The sequence below is a fragment of the Gossypium arboreum genome, chromosome 11 (assembly GCF_025698485.1).
Source record: "Gossypium arboreum isolate Shixiya-1 chromosome 11, ASM2569848v2, whole genome shotgun sequence".
Taxonomy (NCBI): Eukaryota; Viridiplantae; Streptophyta; class Magnoliopsida; order Malvales; family Malvaceae; genus Gossypium; species Gossypium arboreum.
In genome coordinates, this window is record NC_069080.1 from 102924137 (window position 1) to 102936348 (window position 12212).

Genomic DNA, 12212 nt, shown 5'->3' on the forward strand with positions numbered 1-12212 from the left:
AAATTCATATCTAATATCAATCTTATTGCCAATTCATTTATTTACCCCTATTAACACGACTCGAATTTTGACGGATACACGGACCCAACCAAAACACACCAGTATGGCACCCAATGCCTCATGGGATAATTCAAAGTAATAGAGTGACATCCAGTGTCTCATCGACCATGCCGAAGTAAGTTGGTACCCAGTACCTCATCGAATTTATCTGAAGTATTAATATGACACCCACTGTCTCATCGACTCGTAGTCGAAGTATCTCTGAACTCTTCCAGTCCTATGGCATGTCAATTATATCTGACTCAGCCGATATAGTTAATAGGGTATTTAATTCACTTTTCAGTTTCCAATCAATACACATTTTAATTAATCAAATAAATTCTCATTTCAATACAATTCAATACAATTCAATTCACTTTTCAATAACAAATATTCAAATTCACAATAATCACATATTCATATCTATTTCATTACATTCCTAATCAATCCATTTCAATTGTAAAACACAATACAAATAATTCTCACCTTAATTACTTACCATAATATTTAATCAAAATATAACAATTAATAATTAAATTCACTTTTCAATTTCAACCAATATTCATTCCAATTCAAATATTCACATATATACATGAAATCAAATCCATTCAATTCAATTCAATATCACAAAATCAATATCAATACTCACTTCAATGCACTTACCATACATATTAAGTAATAATTCAACAATTAATTATTAAATTAAAATTATAAAAATATAAATCGTAATTTCCGAGCTAATCCTTGTTGACTTTGTCTTTTCCTTTCCTAGCCGAGGTTTCCGGCTCAACGTTTGCTACAGAATTAAAATAATCGAAAATCATCAATACAACACAATTTAACATTGAATATTTCAATTTATACACAACTTTTGCCTAAATTCCAATTTAATCCTTAAATCAAAACTAATTATTTTTCTTACAAAACTAATTTCATATGTCATTCAATTTCCACTTTAAACTAATTTCAACTCTCTAAATTTACCATAAAACCCTAATTTCAAAATTCTCTCAATTTAGTCCTTACTACTCAAAAATTATAATTTAACTTACAATTCAAATTCATTTCTATATTCTAACTTGGAATTCTATCAATTTAATCCCTAATTCTTCAATGTATTCAACATGAACAACTTCTAAATATTCACTAACTTTCAAAATTTTAACTTAAATCAAGTAGTATTTTGTTCTAGGATTCTAAAAACATCAAAATTTCAAGAAAAGAGACTAAATTGACTTACCAAATTAAACTTAAACCTCAAAAACCCTAATTTTCCCTTTTTCTTTTTTTCTCTTTTCTTTCCGCCGTTTCGTTCCAACTTCTGTTCTTTTATTCTTTTATTTCTTTTATTATATATAATATAATATATATTTATACTTATATCTTAAGTAAAAGATATTTTAATATAATATATATTAAATTCAAAAAAATCTTCCTTATGATGCCTTATTTATGGGCAATGGCATAATTTCTTATTTAGCCCTTTTTAATTTTTCTTTAATCTATAATTTAACTTTCACCCTATATGCAATTTAGTCCTTATACATAATTACTTTTAATTCAAGTAAATTCACTTAACCGAAACCTAATTAACTACACAACTAGCTTCGTAAATATTTTTAATAAATATTTATGAATTCGATTTACGAGAACTGAGTCTCGGGAATGCATTTTTTTAATTTGATCTTTTTTAATTAATTAACTATTAAAACGTTAAAATTTCCTAACGGAACTTTGATACTAACTTAATGACACTCCATAAATATTTATAAAAATATTTATAGCTCGATTTATGAAATCGAGATCTCGATACCTTAGTTTCAAAACGAACTAATTTGATAAAATTTCTAAAGCACAAATCATTAATTCATAAGCCTTCCTAAATCCACAACTGGCTCATAAATACTAAATAATAATTTATAAGCTCACTTGTCAGATTTTAGTGGTCTCGAACCACTTTTTCTGACATCACTAAAAATTGGCCTATTACAAAACATGCTTTAGAAGTGGTTCAAGACTAAACCGATAACTCAGGAAATTTTTACAAAACTTAGAAAATTTTTGCTATAAACAGGGATCACACGCCCATGTGGTTTGGGACACGCCCGTGTCCCTAACCTGTATAGCTCTCTAACTTGCAAGGCATGAACAAATTGAAGTCGCACGGCCAAGTCACACGCCCGTGTGCTATGCCATGTGGTTAATTTAATTTTCATAAAATAGGTGCAGACTTCACACGCCTGGGACATACGCCCGTGCTTGAGGTCGTGTCCCTCACACGGCTGAGACACAAGCTTGTGTCTCTGCCTGTGTGCTCAATTTTGAGCATTTTGTTTCTCAAAATTAAGGTGCAGGGGACACACGGCCAAAACACATGCCTATGGCACTGGCCAGGTAGACACACGGGCGTGTGTCTACCCGTGTGGACAAAATAAAGGCTATTTACCAAGCCATTTGCCACCCTCATTTACACATACACATACACAAATTCAATGGCATCATCTATCATGGCAACACATGTCAATGCAATACCATCATCTATCATGCTCATGACATTCCATTATGCCAAATCAAGCATACCAATTTCACATTCAAAACACTACTAAAACTACTTTCAATTTGCATTAACTTACCAAGATAATCCATCATACCCATAACCTGAACTCATCCATTTCACAACCAGTCATTAAGCCACAATCAACATTTAGCAAATCAATATAAACCACATCACCAAAGGGCATTGGTACATACATGCATATATATATATATATAAGCTTACAATCAATTTAACCAAAATGAGCCAATTTACATCGCCAGATACCAAATCAAGCCTTTGACTATTACAAGCCAATACATTTGCCCAAAATCATAATGACACATATAACAAAATGATCAAGTCTCTATACATGCCATATACTCAAAATATTAAGATCATCGATACCCAAAATGACAGTTTGATAGTGTGACGCGATCTCCGATGATCTCCAATCCGAGCTAGCTTGGTGACATTATAAAACATGGAAAGTAAAACGGAGTAAGCTATATAGCTTAGTAAGCTCGTATGAAATAAATAAGCAAATCTTACCATACATTTAACATTTAAGTAATATAATATAGGATAATGAAATTCACCATAATTCATTCCATCACAACCTTACCTTGAAATCATTTTTTCACAAATTTAATAATCATAGGCTTTATGTACATACTGTACCATCTTGTAATGATTTCATACTTATTCTCATCGTTGTCATACCCAATGAACCATTCAGAATAATAATTTCGGATACTCGGGAAACCTTGCACACAATGTGTCACATATGTAGCCATTACTACCTCTATCTCATAACACATATATACTCGCTCTTGAGCCATCAACGGGCCTGCTCACACAAGCTGTCAGTTAAAACGTAGCTACACGGTGTTGCTTACACAAGCTGTCAAGTAACCACAACATATGCCGGTATACTCAGCCACTAATAGGACGTACAGGACCAACACCCAGATCACATAACATAAAACCCTAGTGACATGTCACTTGTATCCTAATCTATTCCTAAGGTTCGATTGAGATTTCTCGCTTGCCAAAATGTCGTCGAACATGTCCATAGAATCGTTTACACAATTCATACAAAATTAAAGTATTAAAAATACAATTATAATAAAGCTTATTTACATACGAACTTACCTTGGTTCCAAAAACAGTAAAAGGGATCTATTCGTCAATTATTTTTTTCCCCCGATCTAGACCCGAACTTTGTTTTTCTTGATCTATAATGTCAAATTTAACTTATTTAATCATCACATTATTTAATATAGCCCAAAAACATATTATGGAAAAAATTACATTTTTACCCCTAACATTTCAGCATTTTACAATTTAGTCCCTAGGCTCGTAAAATGAATTTCATTCAATTTAATCACAACCCAAGCCTAGAAAAATATTGCTTGTACTCATAACAGCCCATATTTTTCATTTATTCACACTTTTCTACACATTTTATAGCATTTTACAAATAAGTCCCTATTTGACGTTTTTATCAAAAATCACTTTACAAATGTTGTTTAACTAACAACAAACATGTATTTTCTACCATCAACCATCAAAATACGAACATATTCAACATGGGTAAAATTTTATACTTTAACTTTCTTTCAAATTAGTCCTTTAAATAGCTAAATCAAGCTACAACGATCTCAAAAATATAAAAATGATTAAAAACAGGACAAGAACGGACTTACAATCGAGCTTGAAAGCTTGGCCAAAAACCCTAGCTATGGCTTCTTGAGAATTCGGCTATGGGGGACTAAATTGAAGAAGATGGACACTTTTATTTAGTTAATTTTGTCTTTATTTACCAAATTACTAAAATACTGTTAATGCATAACTTTAAAATTTTACTTAATCATGTCCATTTTTGTCCACCTTAAAGTATAATGGTCTAATTACTACATAAGGACTTCCAATTAAAATTACATAGCAATTAAACACCTTTAACTTATAGAATTCAAATTTTGTACCTATTTCAATTTAGTCCTTCTAGACAAATTGAGTACTCAATCGATAAAATTTCTTATTGAAATTTTCACACAATCATTCTTTGATGCTATAGACCTTAAAGAAATAATAAAATAAATATTTTTACTTCGGATTTGTGGTTCCAAAATCACTGTTCCGATTTGACCCTAAAACAGGCTATTACATAAATAACTTGCACTGATTGGCATCAGATTGATGATGAAAACCTTTGTTGAAATTCAACCTCATACCCAATGATTCATGCAATTGCTTTCAGAATCTTGAGGTAATACATGGGTTATGAACTGAGATAATTGACATAAGCATACCATGCACTCTAACTACTCATGAATATTTAATTCAGCCAAATTCAGAAGTGACCAATCAGTTCTTACAACTAGAAATGAACAGACTCATCAATCAATCCACTATCACCCAGACTGCATTTCTTTTACTCAGTGAAGTTGGTAAACCAACCACAAAATCTATGGCAGTCCGTTCCCATTTCTATTAAGGAATAGGGATAGGCTGAAGCAACCCGATAGGAACTTGATACTCGACTTTTACATGTTGACAGGTCAAGCACTTAACGACATACTCCACAATTTCTCTTTCATTTCGGGCCACCAGTATGATTCTCGCAAGTGACGATACATTTTTTCACTACCGAGGTGCATAACAAAAGAACCATTGTGAGCCTCGCACAAAATTATTCTTTTCAAATAAGAATTATTAAAAACACAGATTCGATTGCTAAACCAGAGGCAATCATCCAAATAAATGTCGAAATTCTCACAGACACCTTGCTCGAAAAGCTTAATTTGATTAAGTAACACAAGCTTAATTTTTAACTTAGCTAAAAGGTTGTCATTATTGCATATGCTGAGTTAAGCATGTTGGATCTGATGCCCTAAGTGTAGTATTTTCGTCTATGTACACTTTTAATTTTTTCGAACAAATTGGTAAATAAAAATATTTCATGGATACATTAATAAACTTTGTATAATGTCCTTATGTGGTTTTTGCATACAAATCAAATTAGAAATAAATATTGCTTATTGGTTGTCTAATGTTTAAACTAATACTAAGCGATATTACATGGTCGAATCGTAATACGAAAAGATAGTTTGTATTAGGAAGACCTAAACATGTCCATAGTCTAATCGATAATGAGCAAACCGATCAAAAGACTAATATGTCATCTATCAAGTCCAATTGGGAAGACGCTTTGTCTTAGATATATTAGTGGATGACTCCTAAAAGATAGATATATAGATGTGATTGTAATTTAATTTTATAAAAGTTAGTGTAACAATTAATATAATATAATTTTATAAAAATTAAATACATCCATAAAATAATTAAATGTATTTTAAGTATAAAAGTGAATTAAGAAAAGAAAAACCCTTAATAACAAGGGTGCTGTGACGGTCTAATATAGACGGGATGCCGTATCTTCTGACGTGGCCGTACATGATAGGCTCTAATGATGTGTTTACCTGCCAAAAGAAATTCAAAACCGCAATTCAGTAAAAACAATAAAACCAAAAACAAAAAATTAAAGCAATCTCCATTTGCCTGCTCTGCACCCATTTTTTTCTGTAAGGGAAAAACAAGAACACGCTTTCTTTGGGAATTCAAGCATGGCGGGGATGGAAGGAGGAGGGACATTATCGGAAGTGTATCAAAGCGCTAGAAAGCTACTTCTTCGAGCAAGGGATGGGATCGAACGCTTAGAGAGATTCGAGAGCTCCGTCTCCGGTACCGATTCTCCTGAACTCTCCTTCGCCGTGAAGAAAGATATCTCTCAGATCCACTCTCTATGCGCTGATATGGATCGCCTCTGGCGTTCTATCCCCGCCAAATCTCAACGCGATCTCTGGAAAAGGTATTACCCCAACGCCTACACAATATCACATTTCTCACTATTTATGGAATTTTGCTATTTAGTTCTTAAACATGTCAATCTTCTTCTAGTTTGTTTATTGTAAATCCTTTTATATTTCAGAATTTCAGTATTTGTCTTCAATTTGTCAATTTGATTCAATATCCTTAATCTTCAAATGATTGAGGTCTTGGATAATTTATTACTGATGATCCTTTCTTTCCTTGGAAAATTACTTATTGTGCCTGATTGTTTCAGTTAATTTTTCTTCAATAGAAGTTGAATTTAGTTCAAAGTGTTTTAGCTTCGGTTGTACAACTCATTTTATCTCTATTTATTTATGATTATTATGCATGGGATGTTGGAGGTGGCAGATTTAAGCAAATTCCAGTAACACAATGGTGTGCAATTTGCAATTGATACTAAGTTTGATAAATTGCAACAAACGTTAGCTTTGCAGGTTCACTAGAAATCAAATTTCTTGCTTACATAGATCATAGACTCAAATATAAAGAGAGCGAGCATTTAAGATTTTGTCCTGAAAAATGAAAGTAACAGCTAAAATTTTAAAAGAAAACAATTTTGAGCTCAAGACTTGACTGACAAAGCGTCTTTATGAGTAGTCTGACTCCTATGTTAAATTGTCTAATAGTTTTAGTTTAACAAATAAATACATCAATTGTATGCCTAATTGATTAGATTTCTTTTCCTTTATTGAGTTACGAGGTGTGCCTTGTTTTGGTGAAGTCTGAAACTGGTTAGTGCTGTTTTGATGATTTCCAACTACCATGCTTATTGATGTTATTGTAACTTATGTCAGTTTGTTGCTCTTACACCTCGAGGCTGTTTATATTTGGCAAACAGAAAAGTTGAACAAGTGGCTGAAGAGGCTGACTCTTTGAAAGATAGTTTAGACAAGTATTCTATGAGGAATCAGAGACGGATGTTGGAAGCGAAAGAGAGAGCTGAGTTGCTTGGAAGAGCTGTATGTAAAATTTTTCCTTTTTGTCGGCAAATGGAGCTGATTTTAGCTTTTCTTGAGTCTTTTTACTTTTTTTTTCTTAGAATGGGGAGTCAGCTCATGTCCTGAGAATTTTTGATGAGGAAGCACAAGCAATGCAATCAGTTCGAAATTCATCACGAATGTTGCAAGAATCTTTTGAAACTGGAACAGCAATCCTTTCCAAATATGCAGAACAAAGAGATCGCCTCAAGGTATAAACAGAAAATGAGGTCCTTTGCTGATGCATTTCTATTTAAATAATGTTAATGAAAATTTAACAGATGCAGTTAATTTCACAGCACATCTAACAGTTTCAACATATTTTATAGTCACAATTGGTTTTATTAATCGTTGTGGATTTTGTTAAGTTGGGTTTCTTTTCTTTGCTATCCGTAAATAGAAACTATTTCATAACTTGTGAGGAAATACTGCCTTATATTATTGTTGTACTCTCACTATTCATTTTTCTTGAAATACCCATGTCTAATGCATATTTAGATTTTGGTAAGGAGATATGAACCCCCCAAAAAAAAAAAAAGTCCCCTAACTTTGAAATTTTTAACATACCCTTTCAATCATATATCCATATCTACTCTGACACTAGCGATTAGTTATTGGATGCTGTATTCCGCTTTTAATCTATAGTTGAGTGCACTAGATTGTGAACTCTCTTTTGTTTATTTGTTCAACAGTATAGATTCCCAGGTGCTATAATTTAAGTGACTAGTTATAAATTGTTGATAACTCAAGTCATTTGCTTGAAATAAGAAAAGGCTGGTGGTTGATGCATTTTGATATTTATTGCAAGTTGTAACAACCATTGAGTTTTTGAATGGAAGTCTTGTTTTTGTTCAGAGAGCACAACGAAAGGCCTTGGATGTACTTAACACGGTGGGGCTCTCCAACTCTGTCCTGAGGCTCATTGAGAGGAGGAACCGTGTTGATACATGGATCAAATACGTGGGGATGGTTTTGACAGTCGTCATTGTGTATTTTTTCTGGAAATGGACCCGGTGATTTTCTGTTTTTCTCGATTCACTTTTCCTCCTAAGCACAAAGGTTTGTTTTCCTGGATCTCTGATCATGTTAAGAAGACAAGTAGCGCAAGTTTTAACGTGAACAGCTTTGATATATAGAAGAGATGACAAAAATAGATGGTGCATTTACAGAGGACGTTGATTTGGAATATGAAAATGTGAAAAAGAGTTGGAAGAACAGGTAAGGTGAGGGATATGAATCCGGAATTCAGGATTATAGATTGTTAATTCGATATTCGGATCAGGAAGCAGTGGCGGTAAGCACTTCCATATTTAGCTACAAAGCATTGCCAGTGTTATTTGCTTGAATTGAAAGTAGAAAAAGTTGTGGAAAGTTGCTTGCTATCAACTGTGACTGTGAATCTAGTTAATGATTAGATCGTATATTTTTGTGGTTTCGTAAGTTAAATTTTTTTAAGAAGTAACATTTTCTAGTTTGAATTTGAAAATTTGAAAATATTTTTAATTTCACTAATTTAGGTTTTTATATCTTTCAAATGTATATTATATTGAACCTGTAGTAATGTGCCCACGCATTTCATTATTATCATTATATAATAAATAAAATTCAAATCCAAATATTTAATTTCATCTTCTCAAATGAAGCATAAAATGTATAAATAATCTTTGGAGCATAATTATATTAGCTATCATGTGGAAGATAATTGTTGATTATTTTAATGTTTGTTTTAATATTTGGGAATTTGATTCATTTCAACATTTGGTATATTGAAAAGTTAATTAAAATTTAGAGAAAGTTATTTTGATACATTTGGATCACTACCGTTAAATTAAATTACAGATTTAATTAATTGTAACACTTTTCATTTCTATTTATTATTAACAAATAAGTAGTTTAATCTAATTATGTTTATAATTTTAATTTATTCATTTTAAATAAAATAAATTGAAATAGTTTAAATGTTTCATATGTACTAAATTAGAATATACTTTAAAATGTAATTGAAGAGTATATAAAATAAATTCATAATTAAATATATATATTTATAATTTTGTGGTGAAAACGTATCGCATAAAAGTAATGAAACTGAATTAAGAACAACAATATTTTTCTTTCGAATTAAATGGGAAATGTTATTTTCTCACAAAGATTTAACAACTCCAATTTTAAAAGGAAAGTAACCTATTGAAGAACTACTATTAAATTCTAAATAAAATGATTATATTTCATAGTATTTTATTGAATTGACGTTATTCATCAATCGAATCTTGATTCAGTTGTAAAATTATAAAAATTTATTTTATAAAATAATAAATATTATTTTGAAAATATTTTATATTATATATTTTATATAAATTTTTTAAAAAATATACATAATAATATTTAAAGTTAAGATATCATAATTTTATTATTTTAACAAAACATCATTTTATTTTATCCATGTTCTTTCAAGTTTTTACAATCAAATCTTTAAGTTTGATTAGTGAAATTCAAATAAAATATTCTTTTCAAAAACAAATAAATAAATGGGTAAATATAATGTAGCGAAGAGATAAGCGATATTTAAAATGCGGGGCCCAAAGTCAGAGAAGGGAAATTTGGTACAATTTGATGTACTTGGAATGCTAAAATAAAAGAACCCATCGCTTATCACTTAAATATCACTTTCTGAATTTGGAGACGAGATTTTTTTACCAAAAAAACACCCTTTTTAGTTTTAATAAAATAATTAAAACTTTTCTGTACTTCCATTCCATTTCAATTCTTCTAATTATACTGGGAATCTTTTCACGCTAAACATAAATATCTATTTACATAACATATAATAAATAATAAAATATATTGTTTGAAATTAATTACTAAATATATATATTATTAAAATAAAAAATAGATTAAATTGTTTATCATGGTATTGTTATCAATCTTGAATTGGTATCAAGTTAACTTATGACATTAAATCAATCAAATACATTATTAATTCTAAAATGTTAAAATACAGTTTTAATTTAAGTGTGGGTTCAAATATCACAATATGCACATTTTTATCTTTATTTAATGTGTAAGACTAAAATATCCTCGAATAATATTATTTATTATAATTACAGAAATCTATTCTCGTAATTTCTTAATCGAGTTAGTGCTCAGTTGACTCATGACACCAACTCAGGCAAAAGTTTAAATAATAGTATAGATATACAACTAATGGAGATAACAAAATGTGCAAAATAAAAATAAAATGTATAAGAACATCAATATAAAGCTTTAGCTCGTTGGTAAATTAAAAGTTTTATTAATGTAATTGGTATGGTTCAAATATCACAATATGTATGTTTTTATTGTTTTTAATTGAAAAAGTTAAAATACATTGAATAATATAACTTATTTTAATTAGAAGAGGATATTCTTGTAATTTTTTACGAGCTACTGTCGGTTGATTAATTACACCAATTCAATAAAAATTTAAATAATAATATAAATAAGCTAATAAATATTATTTTAAGGTTAATTTCTTTCCTTTTATGTTATTATATATTGAACAATACATCCATATGAAGGACTTGAACCAAAAATATAATAATAAAAAATTGAGTCTTACTCTATAATTTTTTTCATAATTTTTCACCCAGTATAGTAAAATCTATTATAAAATATTAATTTTTGTATATTTGTATGTTAAAATGTGTTTAAAATCACGATAGAAATTTTTAACCCACGATAATACTCTTTATTATTCATTATATTATTAAATTAACATTTAAAAGTATTTTTTAATATATTATTAACTGTTATATGATAATAGCAAAATTAACTATTGATAATTAATTTTTTTATATCATATTAAACAAACAATAATATTAATCAAATAAATTCATCATATTAAATTACAGTTATTATTTTAGATTGATAATGTTTAAATATTTTTGTAATATGTTATTAGTATTTATTTTAAATTAAATTTATTTTAATTTAATTTTTAAGGAACATATTGTTGGATCTAGTGCCCTAAGTCTAGTATTTTAATTTATGTACACTTTTATTATTTCAAACTGATTATTTTAATAAAATTATTCATCAATTACTTTAATACATTTTGTATATTATCCTCAATAGTTTTTGCATGCAAAGTAAAATAGAAGCAAATATTAGCTCACTGGTTATCTAACGTTTAACTAATATTAAGTGATATTATGTGGTTGGATCATAATACGGAAAGATAACTTATATTAGTAGATGAATCTAAACATGTCCTTAGTCTAATAAAAAATGAGCAAACCGTTTGAAAGACTAATATACCGTCTATCAAGTCCAATTGGGGAGATATTTTATCTTGGGCATCAGAACGGATGGCTAGTAGAAAATAACAACTTAGATGTGACTGACTGAGTTGACAATACATCAGACAAGACCCAAGTAAAATATCTTGAATCCGTTTATGGATTTATTCACTTGTGACATAGTGTGACATACCTTAATCTTGAGTGGATGATGAACTATGTATGCATGACTTATATACTTTGATGTAAGTAAAAGTCTAAGTTTGAATAGATAAGGAACCGAAAGTTGGTGTGTTGTGTATACGACTATTGTAGTATGTAGCATCATTCATAATAGTGGAATTTATAGCCCAATAAATGGGTAAATAATATCCTCTTATCGACATTACATGATAAATGAAAAGTAAACGTGGTCACAGGTTATTTGTCTTTGTGATGAATGACTTAATTACTATTTGATAGTAATTGATTTTTCAAGAAAGAAGATGTAAT

General features: G+C 29.7%; 1 protein-coding gene across 2 annotated transcripts; it reads left to right on the plus strand.

The window, feature by feature from the left end:
* The first annotated feature begins 6017 nt into the window (after positions 1-6017).
* On the plus strand, positions 6018-8932 carry LOC108470839 (membrin-11). 2 transcript variants are annotated; one of them, XM_053022360.1, is made up of 5 exons: positions 6018-6446; positions 7308-7428; positions 7509-7658; positions 8302-8505; positions 8616-8932. In XM_053022360.1, exons 1-4 carry the CDS (start codon positions 6202-6204, stop codon positions 8461-8463), a joined length of 678 nt encoding a protein of 225 aa, XP_052878320.1. In that variant the 5' UTR covers positions 6018-6201; the 3' UTR covers positions 8464-8505; positions 8616-8932. The 2 variants fall into 2 exon arrangements, with proteins under 2 accessions (XP_052878320.1, XP_017627816.1); XM_017772327.2 differs by having other exon boundaries at positions 8302-8932.
* The last annotated feature ends 3280 nt before the right edge of the window (positions 8933-12212 follow it).

Excerpts from the sequence above, each read along its gene's own strand:
- LOC108470839 (XM_017772327.2), top strand. The coding sequence starts at position 6,202 with ATGGCGGGGATGGAAGGAGGAGGGACATTATCGGAAGTGTATCAAAGC. Across the intron at positions 6,447-7,307 it reads CAACGCGATCTCTGGAAAAG|AAAAGTTGAACAAGTGGCTG; the intron begins GTATTACCCCAA and ends TTTGGCAAACAG. Across the intron at positions 7,659-8,301 it reads AACAAAGAGATCGCCTCAAG|AGAGCACAACGAAAGGCCTT; the intron begins GTATAAACAGAA and ends GTTTTTGTTCAG.